The 15,703-nt window shown below is 45.2% G+C and overlaps 1 protein-coding gene across 1 annotated transcript in view; it reads left to right on the top strand.

Annotated features, from left to right (window-relative positions):
- Positions 1–15,703, top strand: part of madd (MAP-kinase activating death domain) — a 170,631-nt gene that overhangs the window by 128,259 nt on the left and 26,669 nt on the right. Inside the window, exons 26-33 of the mRNA XM_087996208.1 lie at positions 318–363; positions 449–511; positions 1,477–1,597; positions 1,691–1,796; positions 5,046–5,156; positions 6,178–6,285; positions 10,228–10,392; positions 11,741–11,813. Of these exons, the coding sequence (XP_087852334.1) occupies positions 318–363; positions 449–511; positions 1,477–1,597; positions 1,691–1,796; positions 5,046–5,156; positions 6,178–6,285; positions 10,228–10,392; positions 11,741–11,813 (793 nt within the window). The remainder of the gene's footprint in view (positions 1–317; positions 364–448; positions 512–1,476; positions 1,598–1,690; positions 1,797–5,045; positions 5,157–6,177; positions 6,286–10,227; positions 10,393–11,740; positions 11,814–15,703) is intronic.

Below are 15,703 nucleotides of genomic sequence, written 5' to 3'. Positions count from 1 at the left end.
TCCCCTCCGGCGCTTCGTCCTCCCCGCATGCGCTCTCGTCCCCCTCCCCCCCCATCTGTTGTCTTCTCTCTCCCCCTCTATCACTGTTTGTCTTTGGACATCCTCCCTCAGACCATGCAGCCCCTCTCTGTCCTCCTGTATGCTTGCTCTGGTTGGGCCAGATATCCCTGTAATGGCCCATGCTCTCAACCACCTCTGCCCTGCGTGTGGAATTTGTGTCTGGGTGGGATCTAGAGCAGGTATTTCTTTCACTGACTTAATTGTGTGTTTGCTGACCCTCCCACTTGTTCAGTCGGTTGCTCCTGTGCCTGTTTCAGTCTGATTGTATCTGGGATTGCGAAGACTCTGTTCTGCATGAGGAATGTAAATCGAGCCACCATCCTGCCTACTGAATGTAACTAAATGCTGGGCTCTTTTCCTTTCCACTTGCTGCCTTGGACCTGCTCAGGGAGAGACAAGAGCTCAATGTGGGACCAGTTGGAGGACGCAGCCATGGAGACCCTATCTCTGAGTAACAAATCTCTCCTTTTTCTGTTCTCGCACCGGTGCTGCATGCTAGGCTTCCACCGGCTAGTGAAACATTTTCCAGTCTTTTCTCAGCCAAATTCTTACCTGTCAGGCCCATGGGGTGTCACCCTGTTACGTCCAGACTCCTAGTCAGGACCATATTTCAGCTCCAAGTCCTTTCCTCTGGTTACCCTGATGTAGCGCTCTCCACTAGATCTCCTCCTGCACCCCTTCCCACCGTGATCCCAGTGTCTGTTCTTCTCCGACCCCACCCCTAGGACCCCAGTGTTTCCTCTCCATCCATCTTCTCAACCCCACCTCTCACCCCAAATATGCCTCTCCCCCCATCCTCCACCTGAAACCACCCCATTGTGACCTTGTTGTCTCCTCTTGCCCCACCTGATGTGACCTCAATGGTTCCTCTCTGCCCCCCACCCATGTGACCCCAGTGTCTCCTCACCTGCCCTCTCCCCCAAACCCCCCCCCCCCCTCACTGTGACCCCGGCACCTCCTTTTCTGCCCCCTCATCCGCCGTGACGTCGGTGCCTCCCACAACATGTCTCAACACCTCTCTTCCCCCCCCAGGGTCCCCCATGATTCTGTCACCAAAAACCTTCCAATTCCACCTGCACAACCTCAAAACCTTGCTGTGTAGTTTCCCCTCACCCCCAAACTGAGTATTGATCATCTTGATCACTTGCTAAGTATTAATTGCCCTTCCATCCTTGTTGCAAGATGATGATCCTGCTCCGTTGCTGGGTGTCTGGCCATGTCCTGATCTCTCTTGCTCCCTGCCCTTGACCCCTCTCTGGGAAGAATAGCATGTGACTCCAAATCTGCTCCAGTAAATCTGAGCTCCAGGCACATGGCTGACACTCTGCGCTGTTCAGGGTTGGTCCTGAGATTGTGCAGTGGGTGGGTGAGGGATGATTTACTGCAACTATCTCACCTAATGCTCCCCTTCCACAGGCAAGGAACGCTCAGTACTGTGGGACCAGGTCCAGTTCTGGGAGGACACGTACCTTGATGCTGTGATGTTAGAAAGAGAAGGGATGGGCATGGATCAGGGACCACAAGAAATGATTGACAGGTAGGGCAGACCTCTGCCATTCGGCTGTGATGTGTGAAGTGGATACTGTGTGGCGAGGGTAACCAGTTAACTAGTCTTGCACTCTTCCCCCAGGTATGAGTCACTGGGCGAGCATGACCGAAAGCGGCTGGAAGATGATGAAGACCGATTGCTGTCTACGCTGCTGTACAATATGATCATCTACATGCTGATGGTCAAGGTCAGCCCTCTATGGTTACTTTATACACAGCCATTAGGGCCCAGGACAGGATAGCACAGGCATGAGAGTAAAGTTCTCTCTACACTGTCTCACCAAACTCTTACAGGATCAGAATTGTATTTCTTGGCAAAGGTTCTCTTTCTCCTTGTCCTCTCTAAGGTCCTATTATCCATGAGGTCCACTTGCTGTTACCTCAACTGTCTGTCACCCATCTTTCCCTCCCAGTCCCTGTGTCAGTCAGTATTGTTAACTGTCCCCTCTCCGGTGATATCCATTCTCTCCTCACCCCTCCCTCCAAAAACCAAGCCCTTTGCTGTTTGGTCCTTAAATATTACTGCCCCATCTGCAACCTTCCTTTCTTCTCTAAAATCCTTGAGTCTGTAATCATGTCTCAAATACGTTTCTCAGAAATTCATGTTTAAATCCACCCCCCCTCAATTATTCTCCACTCTGCCACAGTATTGAAACAACCCTTAGCAGAATCACAAGTGACATCTTTCTCCTTGTCCTTAGAGTCAGAGATCTACAGCGCAGAAAAAGGCCCTTCAGCCCATCACGTCCAAATCAGTGAAAGCAAGAATCTTAACTATTTCAAACCCATTTCCCAGCACTTGGTCTTGTATGCTTTGACATTGTAAATGCACATCTGAATACTTCTTAAATGTTATGAAGGTTTCCACCTCTAACATCCTTACAGGCTGTTAGCTCCAGATTCCCTCCACCCTCTGGGTGACAAAAGGTTTCCACACATCGCTTCCGCTCCTTGCCTTAAGTCTCTGGCTCTGGTCATTGAACCCTCCACTAAGGGGAAAAGTTTCTTCTGGACTACCCTATCTATCCCCCTCAATTTTGCACATCTCAATCATGACCCCTCCCTGTAAGGAAAACAACCCCAGTCTGTCCAATCTACCTTCAGAACTAAGACTCTCCAACCAAAGCAACATCCTGATAAATCTCCCGTGTGCCCTTTCCAGCGCAATCATGTCACTCCTATAATGTGGATTCCAGAACTAGCCTAACCAACATTTTATACAGTTTCAGCATAACTTCCTTGCTCTTGCATACTACCACTTGACTAATGAAGGCAAGTGTACTTTCTTAATCACTTATTCACCTGTCGTGGGAACTTAAGGGATAGGTGGGCATGTGCAGTGGTTCCTGCTGATCTTAAGTGCTTCCCAGAGTTCTGTTGTTCTTCTTGTATTCCCTTACCTTGTTTGTCCTGCCCAACTGCATCACCTCACACTTATCTGGATTGAATTCCATTTGCCACTGATCTGACCAGTCCGTTTATCTCCCCATCCTCCTGATAGTGTGGCATCCAGAACTGTACGCAATATTCCAGATGTGGTCTCCCTAAAGATCACCTATACAGCCGTAACATTATTTGCCAATTTTATGGGAGAAGTGGGAACTGCAGATGCTGGCGATCAGAGTCGAGAGTGTGGTGCTGGAACAATATGAGCATGCTTGAAACATCGATTCTCCTGCTCCTCAGATGCTTTTCCAGTGCCACACAGTCTCAACATCACCAATTTTTATACTTTATGCCCTGGCTGATGAAGGCAAGCATGCCACTTGACTTCTTGACCACCTTCTCCACTTCTGTTGCCACTTGTAGGGAACTATGCACCTGTCTGCCTAGATCCCTCCATGTAAATGCTTCTAAGGGTTCTGCCATTGAAGTGCAGGATCACCCCCTGTCCTGTTCGACCTTCTATATACTTTGCATTTTAAGAATTCTGCTCCCTCCAAACTTTTCGCACACTGCCCTAGTTACTGTCACTACCCTATTACTTTTACACTTCCCTAAAATCTGCTTACATATGTGCTTTTCTATTTCTCTCGAACTGTTTGGGGAGCCTACAGTACCCTCCCAGCACCTTGGCTCTCCTTTCTGGCTTTTGCCTTTCGCAGAGTGACCAACCATCCTGCTCCAACACCTCTCCATTTGTCCAGTTGGATGAGACTGTTCTCATCCAGTTCCATTCTTAGCTGTCTCGAAGTATCCTGCGAATCACCAACAAATGCCTTCACTTGCTGCTTCTCCACCCTTGCCCTCTGGAGTCCCTCGAAGATTTATTCTTGGTTCCACCTCCTATTCCTTATCTGTCCTCTCAGCAGCATGGTTTTGTTTGTCAACGCATACATTGGACCTTGCCCCCACCACTCTGCAGTCCTCCTCTGACTTTAAGCTGGTCGTCAAGTGCTGGATAAGCAAACATTTCCCTCAATTGAATACTGAGAAGACTGAAGCTGCAGTCTCTTCATTGTGAGCTGCCGGCTCCCTCGCTCAGTCTGAAATGAGCCTGCCTATTGGTATTATTTCTGTTGGTTCCAACCCTGAATGAACCTCTGACCACTTGTTTATCCATTGCTGTTCCTGTCTCTGTGAGGTTGCCCAGTTTGGCCCCTGCCTCAACTCATCAGCTTCTGAAGCCATCGTTATTTGTGCTCTGAGTTCTGAAGAAGGGTCACTGGACCCAAAATGTTAACTCAGTTTTGTCTCCAAGGATGCTGACTTTCTCCAGCTGTTTCTGTTTCAGATTTCCGGCAACTGCAGTACTTCGGCTTTTTTTTTGTTTTTCTTTTATTGCTTGTGCTTTTCCTGCCCCTTAGTGATTCTAACCCTTGTGCCGTCTCCCTCTTTAGGTCGCACAAAGCTCTGCCCCCTGTTTTAATTCGCACTATTCCACCTCCACCCCTGTTCACTTGTGCTTATCAACATTGGCTCCTAGGCTAGCAATGACTTATTTTTTCAAGTTTGCCATTCCTTCTCATTGATCATATTCCAATCCTCCCTAACCTCCTTCAGCCGTATTTCTGTAATCCCTTCTGAATCCACAATCTTCCAATACATCGGCATTCCCCTAATGATCTGGTCTCTTGTATGTTTCTGATTCTAATCATTTTACTATTGGTGGCTGAGCCTACAGCTGCGTAGATCCCAAACTCTGGAATACCTTCCTGATACTGCTTCCCTTTTCTTTCCTTCTTTTAGGGCAACTGACCTGACCAGATACTTCCTCCTTTCAAAATTTAGTATACTACTTTGTTTCTGAATGCTGTGAAACATGTTGTAGCTTGAAGCCAATGCTATCCCATTGTAAATCAAAGTTGATGGTGTCTTTGTGCTGAAGCTTTGTTTTCGAGCAGGAGTTGAGCTGTGGGTGACAGCGAAGCTTGGTGGTGATTTGTTGAGGATTTTGTGGATGTTGAGGGTAACTGGGCGTCACATCCTATTTGCAGGTCAACAAGAATGACATCCGGAAGAAGGTGAGGAGGTTGATGGGTAAATCGCACATTGGGCTGGTGCACAGTCAGGAAGTGAATGACCTGCTTGATCGCCTTCCACATCTGGTGAGTATTCCACTGCTGACCACTTCTCCCACCCTGAGATGTAAACTCAGATTATAGTCAAGTACACTCGGCAGCAGCTATTACTGTCAGGCACACTCAATGTAGGAACGATCCAGTTAGAGACACTTAGCGCAAGAAGACTACAGTTAATCACAAGATAGGAAGTATACAGTGTTGCGGTTTCAGTGGATTTTAGTACAGGGCAATTGAGATCCCAAAATGAAGGTAGGCTTAATTGATTCGATGATTTTGGTCTATTGGGCTAACATGGTTAGTCATTAAGTTATATTCAGGGATTTTTTAAAAACAATAACTGCAGTTGATGATGCAAAACAAGAAATAAAAACAAACCAAGCTATCCAAAAAGATAGTTGGATTATCTTAAAACAGTGAAGTTTCAACATGTTCCTGATGCTATTTGCCAGAGACTCCAATCCAGAGAAATTGTACTCTTCAACTCTTGATAGTTCAGTGAGTCCTTGCCACATCTGCCAACCTGAACTTAGCACAAATCAAAAGCTTAAGCTTAAATTCTCAATAGCCCACAGATCTCATTGTGATTGAAAGCTGCATAAATCCTCCTGAGGTGAGAGATTCCCTGAAGAGCCCTGCCTTCCTTTCTAGGAGTGAAACTGAACTGGACTCTGGTGTTTTGTGAACTAAATGCGAAGCCTGAAGGTATTACCTGTTTTCCCCTATGTGTTGTAAATGCTTCATGAACCTGTTAACACCATAGTGGCCTGCTTACTCACAAAAACAGGATTGAGGTCACTTCCAGAAGATATTTTGCAGTGAGGAACAGAGTGAGCGTGTAGATTACAGTTGGACAATCAGCAGAGGGATTGTGGTCAGACACATTGGGAGGGCTGCAGCCAGGTAAGGGACATCAGGACAAGTGAGAGGATACAGTCTGTGCTCAGGAGATCCTGCTGCAGGTTTAGAGATGGGTTCGTCAGTGATGTGTCATCTCTGGCCTGTGGGTGATGGCCATTGCCCTCATGGCTTTGCATTTATTTCTCAGGAGAGCCGCGATCTCCACATTCGACCGTGTGGCAGCCGTCACATCAAGAAGCAGACCTTCGTGGTGCATGCAGGAACAGACACCAATGGAGAAATCTTCTTCATGGAGGTACTAGGCGCCTGAATTACACCAAAATTGTAAAGCACAAGACAACCCTGAGTGCTGCATGATGGAGACTGTGCAATGAAAAGTAAATGGCTCACCACTAATGCTCTCTGAGCCAAGCCCAAGGCATGCACATGCCATGTGACATTTAGCCATGTTGCGCTCTCTTTGCGAAGCTGAATACAACACCTACAAATCCATCTGCCATTCAATGTCCTTCAGTATCTGAGTAATAGTTCACATTTCTCTTGATCTGCTCCTCACTGGCGTTGTGGTATTGATTTCTCTCGTGTCCCTGTCTCCTCTCCAAGCTCCAATACATGCACACACCACACACGTTCCATCCCCTCCACCTTTGGTGTATGGTGCAGTCATACTAACTCAGTTGGCCCTTCAGTCTGTTCTACCATGCAGTGAGATCATGCCTGATCTGTGGCCTAACTCCATGTCTTTGCTGAACAGAAGATTACCTATTTTTGATTTAAAACTAACAGCTGATCCAGCTGTTTATGGAAGAGAATTCCAAACACCAGCTACCCATTGTGTGTAAAAATGCTTTCTAGCATCTCCCCTGAGTAATCTGGCTCTAATTCTCAGACTTTATCCTCTAATTCTATAATCTCCAACCAGCGGAAACAGTTTATCTCTATCCACTGTCTTTTTATCTACGCTGCCTTTTCCTGTTATTATCTTGGAGACTTTGATCGGATTACCCTTAACCTTCTAAATTCAAGAGAAACTGGCCTAATTTGTATAATCTCTCCTCGTAACTTAGCGTTTGAATTCCAGGCATCATCATGTAAATGCTGCACTTCCTCCAAGGGTGACCAGATCAACTGTCAATACTCGCAAGTGGGGTCTAACCAGGGTGTAGCTGCATCATAACTTCTGCTTTCTTGTACTTTAGTCCTCTAGATATTAAGGCCAGTATTCTATTGGCCATCTTGATTCACATCAAAGAATTTTATAGTACAGAAGGTGGTTATTGAACCCATTGTGTCTGTACGAGCTCCCAAAGGAGCTAGCAAGATAGTCCCATCCCCAGGCCCATCTCCCTCATCCTCTAAATTCACCATTTTCAAACATATATGTAGGTCTTTTGAAAACTCCTGTGGAATTCATCTCCTCCACTCTCCTGAGCAGCACATTCGAAATTCTAACAACTCTGAATAAAGAAGTTCCTGTTCATCTCACTCTTAGCTCTTTTGCTGACAATCTTCAAATTGTGACTCTTAGTTACTGACATACCAACTAGTGAAAATAGAATAGCCTTCTTTACCCTGTCATAATTGTTCAATAAATTTGAATACTTCAATAAAGATGGCCTCTTAATCTTCTCTGCTCCATGGAGAATAGGCCCAATCTTTCCTTGTATCTAAAATCCCTCCTTTCTGGTGTAATTCTTGTAAATCTCCTCTGAACTGTCTCCAAGTCTTGAACATGCCTTTTAAATGTTGCATTTGTACAAGCTTCCACCAGTTCCTCTGGCAGCTCATTCCATACACGTACTACCATCTGTGTGAAAACATTCCTCCTTAGGTCCCTTTTATATCTTTCCCCTCTCTCCCTAAACCCATGCCGTCTAGTTCTGGACTCCCCCACCCCACAGAAAGACTGTCTACTTATCCTATCCATGCCCCTCATGATTTTATAAACCTCTATAAAGTCACCCTTCAGCCTCCGACGCTCCAGGGAAAACAGCCCCAGCCTGTTCAACTTCTCCCTATAGCTCAAATCCTCCAACTCTGGCAACATCCTTATAAATGTTTACTGAACCCTTTCAAGTTTCACAACATCCTTCCAATAGGAAGGAGACCAGAATTGCACGCAACATTCCAACAGTGGCTTAACCAATGTCCTGTACAGCTGCAACATGACCTCCCAACTCCTGTACTCAATACTCTGACCAATAAAGGAAAGCATACCAAACGCCGCCTTCACTATCCTATCTACCTGCAACTCCACTTTCAAGGAACTATGAACCTATCACTCCAAGGTCTCTTTGTTCAGCAACACTCCCTAAGACCTTACCATTAGGGTGAATCCAAAGGTCTTTAAGTATATTAAATGAAAAGGAATAACTAGAGAGAATATAGCACCCCTCAAGGGTCAAAGTGGACATAGATGTGTAGAACTGCAGGAATGGGCAAGGTTCTCAATGAATATTTCTCTATATTTACTGTGGAGAAAGACATGAAGACTTGGGGAAGTTAGTGGTGACATCTTGGGGACTATCCATATCACCATAGAGGAGGTGTTGAATGTATGATGGTGGATAAAACTCCTGGTCCTGACCAGATATATCCAAGAACACTGATGGAGGCTCAAGAGGAAATTGTGGGAGCGTTGGCTGATATTTTTGTATCATCGTTCACCAGGGGTGAGGTCCCGGAAGATTGGAGGGTAATGAATGTTGTGTCCTTATTCAGGAAGGGCTGCAAAGAAAAACCTGGGAACTATAGACCAGTAAGTCTAATGTCTGTGGTGGGAAGTTACTTGAGAAGGTTCTGAGAAATAAGGTATACATTCATTTGGAAAGACAATGTTAGGAGTAGTCAGCATGGCTTTCTGAGTGGGAGATCATGCCTCACATATTTGTTAGAGTTCTTTGAGGAAGTGACCAGGAAAGTTGATGAGGGCAGGGCGGTAGACGTAGTCTATACGGATTTCAGTAAGGCCTTTGGTAAAGGTCCACATGGTAGATGGCTCTGGAAGGTTAGATTCATGGACTCCAGCGGAAGCTGGCAAATTGGATACACAGTTGGCTTGATGGTAGGAAGCAGAGGGTAATAGTGGGAAGAAGTTTGTCGGACTGGAGGCCTGTGGCTCGTGGAGTGTCTCGGGTCGATGCTGGGCCCATTACTGCTTGAGTTCTATATCAATGATTTGGATGAGAATGTACACCGCATGACTATTAAGTTTGCTGATGACACTAAAATAAGCAGTATTGTGGGCAGTGAGGAAGGTTATCAGAAATTGCCGCAGGACCTTGATCAGCTGGGCTGAGCAATGGCAAATAGAGTTTAATGTAGATAAGTGTGAGGTCTTTACTTTTGGAAAATCAAATCAAAATAGGAGTGTCATGGTGAATGGTAAGGCCTTAAGGAGTGTAGTGGGACAGAGGGACCTTGGAGTTCAGGTGCACGGTTCTCTGAAAGTGGAGCCACAGGTAGACAAGACAGTGAAGAATACTTTTGGCACACTGGCCTTCATCAGTATTGACTATAGAAGTTGGGAAGTTATGTTGCAGTTGTACAGGCCATTGGTGAGGCTGCACTTGGAATATTGTGTTCAGTTTTGATCACCTTCCTATAGGAAGAATGTTTTTAAACTGGAAAAAAAGTGCAGATGAAATTTACAAGGATGTTGCCAGGACTCCAGGGTCTGAGTTATAGGGAGAGGTTGGACAAGCTAGGACTTTTTTCTTTCGAGTGTAGGAGACTGAGGGCGAAATCTTATAGAAGTGTATAAGATCATGAGAGGCATGGATAGGGTGAATGCACTCAGTCTTTTTCCCAGGGTTGGGGAATCGAGGACTGGAGGTCATCAGTGTAAGGTTAGAAGGGAAAGAATGAAAAGCAACCTGAGGGGCAGCCTTTTTTATTTACACAGAGGATGGTACGCATATGGAATGTGCTGCCAGTGGAAGTGGTTGAGGTGGGTACATTAACAATATTTAAAAGGCATTTGGACAAATATATGAATAGGAAAAGTTTAGAAGGATATGGACCCAGTGCAGGGAAATGGGATTAGGGTGGATGGACATTTTTGTCGGTGTGGACCAGTTTGGGCCAAAGGGCCTGCCTTTGTGCTGTAGGGCTCTATGATCTAACTGGTTTAGTATCTGTGTGTTTATGTGAAGACTTTTTATTTATAAACTGTGATTGTTGGTGTCTGTCCTGTAGATGCCTGACTCTAGCACTATGTACTGTTTGTGTTTGATAGGTGTGTGATGACTGCATTGTGCTGCGCAGTAATATTGGCACTGTCTACGAACGCTGGTGGTATGAGAAGCTCATTAACATGACATACTGTCCAAAGACCAAGGTCCTTTGTTTGTGGAGACGTAATGGGCAGGAGACCCAGCTCAACAAGTTCTACACCAAGAAGGTATAAACTCTGGATTTGCTCTCATGTGGTCTTTTCCACTCTGCCTCTGTCTGCTCCCCTATTGTGTAAACACATGAAAAGGTTAATGTTGAGGTAATGTGCACCACCATGATGATATGTAGGTTTGGTGGGAGAGCATCTTAGAAATGTAGAAAATGGGAACAAGAAGTGGGCCATTCAGCTCTTGGAGCCCGTACCACCAGTCAGTATGATCATGGCTGATCATCCAACTCGGTACCCATCATCCAGGTTCTCCCCTTGCTATCAGTAACAATCCCATCAGTATACCTGATGGCTATCATGCAATAAATTAGACCCTCTTTCAGAGTGAATCTACTCCCTAGAATCTGATCAGTGTGTGGTAGAGTGAGTATGATTGGTTTCTGGGAGAGTAATTGAGATGGTTATCCAGGAGAGTGGTTGTAGGATTGGTGTGGTGCCTGGGAGAGTAAGGGTGGTGAGTGTGACCTCTGGGAAGTAGTTGAGGTACAGGTAGATGTAAATATGTATACAAATGTAAAAATATTCTTCATATATCAAAAAAAGACTTGTTGTATAAGCATGTCAAGCTCTGAAAGGGCTTATTCTAGCAAGTGTCTTCAGCAGCGCAGTCTTAAGGTGATGCCAAACAGTTTGGGAAGAATAGATAAAGGTCTGGAAGGAATAAGACCTACCATCTGAGTTTTCCTCACAGTCTCTGGAACAATGTCCAATCCATCACTGTAACCTATAGATAGTTGTAATCATGTAGTAAATACATCTTATGGGGTGGCACGATAGCTCAGTGGTTAGCACTGCTGCCTCACAGCACCAAGGACCTGGGTTCGATTCCAGCCTTGGGTGACTGTCTGTGTGGAGTTTACACATTCTCCCTGTGTCAGGTGGGTTTCCTCCAGGTGCTCCGGTTTCCTCCCACAGTCCAGAATTGGCCATGCTAAATTGCCCATAGTGTCAGGTGCATTAGTCAGAGGGGAATGGGTTTGGGTGGGTTGCTTTTCGGAGGGTCACTGTGGACTGGTTGGGCCAAATGGCCCCCTTTCCACACTGTAGGGAATTTAATCTAATCGGAGTTTCTGATTATCAGATGAGCACGTGGTTTTCCTCCACCATACCAAATCAATCAGGTCCTGTAGATCTCGAGTAGGAAAGATGACGGTGCCCAGCAAATCTGCCAGGTGAATCTTGAAGCACGGATAGGCAGTGGTAGAGAAATCTCTTCAAACACCCGTTAAGCCTCAATTGTCTTATCGCCGACAAACGAGGTGAGCCGTACAACCTGTTCCTGCGCTGTACTGTTGTATGTTCCATGTGATGTCACTAACACCAGTTATCATGTGTTCTCTGGTAGTGTCGAGAGTTGTACTACTGTGTGAAGGACAGCATGGAGCGTGCAGCTGCAAGACAACAGAGCATAAAACCAGGTATGATATCAACATGATTAGTGTATCAGCGTTAGACGGTTCCTGAGTGAATTAGCCTTTGTCCATGCCAGGAAACACGTACACACCTTCACACACTGCGAGAGAGAACCTTCACACATGGTCGGGGATCGTGTGCAGTATTCAATGTTAGAATGATGGAACATAGAACAGTGCAGCACAGGAACAGGCCCTTCGGCCCTCAATGTTGTGCTGAGCGTGACCCAAATTAAACTAATCCCTTCCACCTGCCCATGGTCCACGTCCCACCGATCCTTGCAAATTCATGTGCTTATCTAAAAGTAACCTTAAACGATCCTATCTTATCTGCCTCCACCACCACCCCAGCAGTGTGTTCCCGACACCTACCACTTTCTGCAAAATAAAACACTTGCCCCTCTCATCTCCTTTGAACTTTACCCCTCTCACCTGAAGTGCATGCACCCAAATATTGGTCATTTCAACTCTGGGTAAAAAGATTTTGACTGTCAACCCTATCTACGCATCTCATAATTTTATAGACTTCTATCAAGTCTCCCCTCAACCTCCGCAGCTCCAGAGAAAACAGCCTGAGTTTTACTAGCTTGTCCTCATAGCCCATACCCTCAAATTCCAGTTTTTTCCACCTTGGAATTATTCAGAGTCATACTCAACTTTAAAACTTCAAAACTGGCATGTGGCCTGATGTGGTGGCCCAGCAGCCCAATCACACTTCGCAATCCTTCCACTTCAGTTTTGAAACCCATAACATTTTTTTTTTATGTGAGGTTCTTCTATTGATTGTTAGCAATAGGCTAACATTCTTCAAATAAGTTGCTGAATCAAAGTGACACTTGATCTATTTTAGCCTCTAATACAATTCTCACACTTTCCCACTGCAGAGGTTACTCTTAAGAGGCCATCATTTCACAATGCTTCAACCTCAATTTCCCTAAGTAATGCATTAGCTCTTCAATGGAGAGGTTGTCCAAGATTACGGTGACACTTTGCTCATCAATTTCTTTTTATGGTCCTGACTAGACAGATGCAATGGAAGTCACAGATTTGTCCGTTTCAATCTGATCATATTCCGCATGATCAATTTGTAGCTGGTCTGGAATCCTGTAGGTCTAGTCCCTTGATTTATTTCCATTTTGTCTTAATCTCTGATATTTCATCTTCATCCTCAGCCAAGTAGTTAATGTAGTAAATCTGTGAATGAGCAATTTTAAATAGTGCTGTCAACTGTACAGTCTTTGAGAGAGCTACATAACAGGTTCCATTCTCTTCATTTAAACAATCTGATATTCCTCAACATATTCTGCATACAATTTTGCAACACTTAATTGAGTGTAGTGGAGTGCTCCCTTAGCACTGACCCACTTTTATTGGTGGGTCAGTGCTAAGGGAGCACTCTACTTTCAGAGGGTCAGTTCTGAAGGAACAGCATACTTTTGCAGGATTTGTAGTGAGGGAGATTTTTGTGCAGAGGGTCGGTACTGTGGGAGTGCTGCACTGTCGGAGGGTCAGTGCTGAGGGAGTGCTGCACTGTCGGAGGGTCAGTACTGAGGGAGTGCTGCACTGTTGGAGGGTCGGTACTGTGGGAGTGCTGCGCTGTCGGAGGGTCAGTGCTGAGGGAGTGCTGCACTGTCAGGGTCGGTACTGAGGGAGTGCTGCACCATCGGACGGTCGGTACTGAGGGAGTGCTGCGCTGTCAGAGGGTCGGTACTGAGGGAGTGCTGCTCTGTCGGTAGGGTCGGTACTGAGGGAGTGCTGCGCTGTCAGAGGGTCGGTACTGAGGGAGTGCTGCTCTGTCGGTAGGGTCGGTACTGAGGGAGTGCTGCACTGTCGGAGGGTCAGTACAGAGGGAGTGTTGCTTTGTCAAGGAGTCAAAGCTAATGGAATGCTGCACTGTTGGAGGGTCAGTACTGAGGGAGTGCCACACTTTCTGATGTTGTCTTTCGTAAATACGAACATATAAATTGTGAGGAAATGTAGGCCATTTAGCCTTCAAACCTGCTTCAGTCATTAAGATTATTGCTAATCTGTTTGTGTTTCAAAGTCCCCATTCCCATCTACTCCCATTAACTCTCAATTCTCTGCTTAACTGCCTGAAAAATATTCACGACCCCGCTTCCACTACCTTCTGAGGCAGAGAGTTCCAAAGTCGCACAACTCTGAGGAAATACTCTTCCTATCTCCGTCCTAAAGGACAGTAGTTACTTGTTAAACAGTGACACCCCCCCCCCCCCCCCCCCCCCCCACCCCCAACCTCATTTGGGAAACACCCATAAAAGGAAATACCCTTTCCTTATCCACCTGGACAGGACCATGCAGGATCTTATACAGTTCAATCAAATCACCCCTCCCTCTTCTCAGTGGAAACAAGCCCAGCCTGTCCAACCTTTCTTCTTAAGATCACCTCTGATTCCACATATTAATCTGGTGAATCTCCTCTGAACTGTCTTCAATGTACTCACATCTTTCCTTAAACAAGGAGACTAAAACTGCGAACAGTATTCAAGATATGCTCTCGCCAGCGTCCTGTATAACTAGCACATCCTTCCTTTGTATTCAATTCCTGTTGTAATAAAGCCTAGCATCCGATTAACTTTCTTGATGACATGCTTTACATGTGTGCTAATTTTTTGTGACTCATGCACTTAAATCACTCTACACCTCGGAACTCTGCAGACATGCTCCGTTAAAATAATAATCAAGTTGTTCTGCCTTGCTGGGGTAGCACATTGGAAAACAAACCCTGCTATTCCTGAGTTGTCACAAAAGTTGAAGATTTTTATTAAAATGCATAAATTTCCCCAATTTACCTGAATTTCAGACAGGTTGGGAGACAACTGGGACCAGGTTTCTTCACAAAAATCACTATTTACCACAAATAAATAGACATGAGCTGCAGGTCAACAGATACGTACTGGAGCATATAATTCTAGTAATTAATACTCTAATTGCTTTATAAATTTCCCCTTACATGTGTGCACTTTGTAAATGTCTGTGTCTGTGCATGTATATATATATACATGCGCACATGAAGGAAAAATGGATGTATGGGTGGAGGGGAGGACTGGGAAGGCAGTTCAGTGGATCCTATCCACAGGATTTGCTGAGATAATTGTTCACAATACTGCTTCAGTCTTCCTTGTTCAGATGCTTCTGCTGATTTGCATAGTAGTTCTAAAATGTCTCCGACCTAATAATTAAAAGTCATAGCTTACAGCAGCTGAAGAAAAGGTAAAATTGGTTTTCTTCAGGTTTGAACAGGCTTTTCATATGCAGAGAACAGAGAGAGCTCCTGAGTCCAATAACTTCTGTCTTATTTAGAGCCGCAAGCTTTTCAGCTACCCAAGTAACAACTACATAATTGTTAACAAGTAGAAAGCCTTTATCATGGATAACCAGCAGATAGTGCGCAGACCAAAGTTGCATTTGTACACAAACCCCCTGAGCTCTAGTTCATCTGTAACCACAGTTTAACCACTGCTTACAATGAGTGACAGGTCATTTACTTCCAGAACATGCGACAATCCTCCGACCATACTTGGTTTATAAAACCATTCATTTCTCACTTCAGTCCCTAGTCAGAAAAACAGAAAATAAAAAGACACATGTTTACAAAGTGAACAACTTATCATTTTCCCCACATTACACTCCATCTGCCAGATGTTTTGCCTACTAGCTCAACCTCTCTTTATCCGTCTGCGTCTTTATGTCCACTTCACTACATGTTTTCCTCTCTATCTTTGTGTTCTCCATGAATTTAGCTGCCACACCTTCACCTCCCTCACCTTAGTAATTGTAAATTGTTGACTGCCCAGCACAGTACCCAGTGGGACCCCACTTGCCATATTCTGTGAATCTGTAAAAGACTGTTGTGTGCACGATCTGTTTTCTGCTAG

This window comes from Chiloscyllium plagiosum, unplaced genomic scaffold, assembly GCF_037043375.1.
Source record: "Chiloscyllium plagiosum isolate Xiang-an unplaced genomic scaffold, Cpla_swu_hap1 HiC_scaffold_18, whole genome shotgun sequence".
NCBI lineage: Eukaryota > Metazoa > Chordata > Chondrichthyes > Orectolobiformes > Hemiscylliidae > Chiloscyllium > Chiloscyllium plagiosum.
The sequence above is the reverse complement of the archived record's forward strand: the minus strand, read 5'-3'. Positions and strand labels throughout refer to the sequence as shown.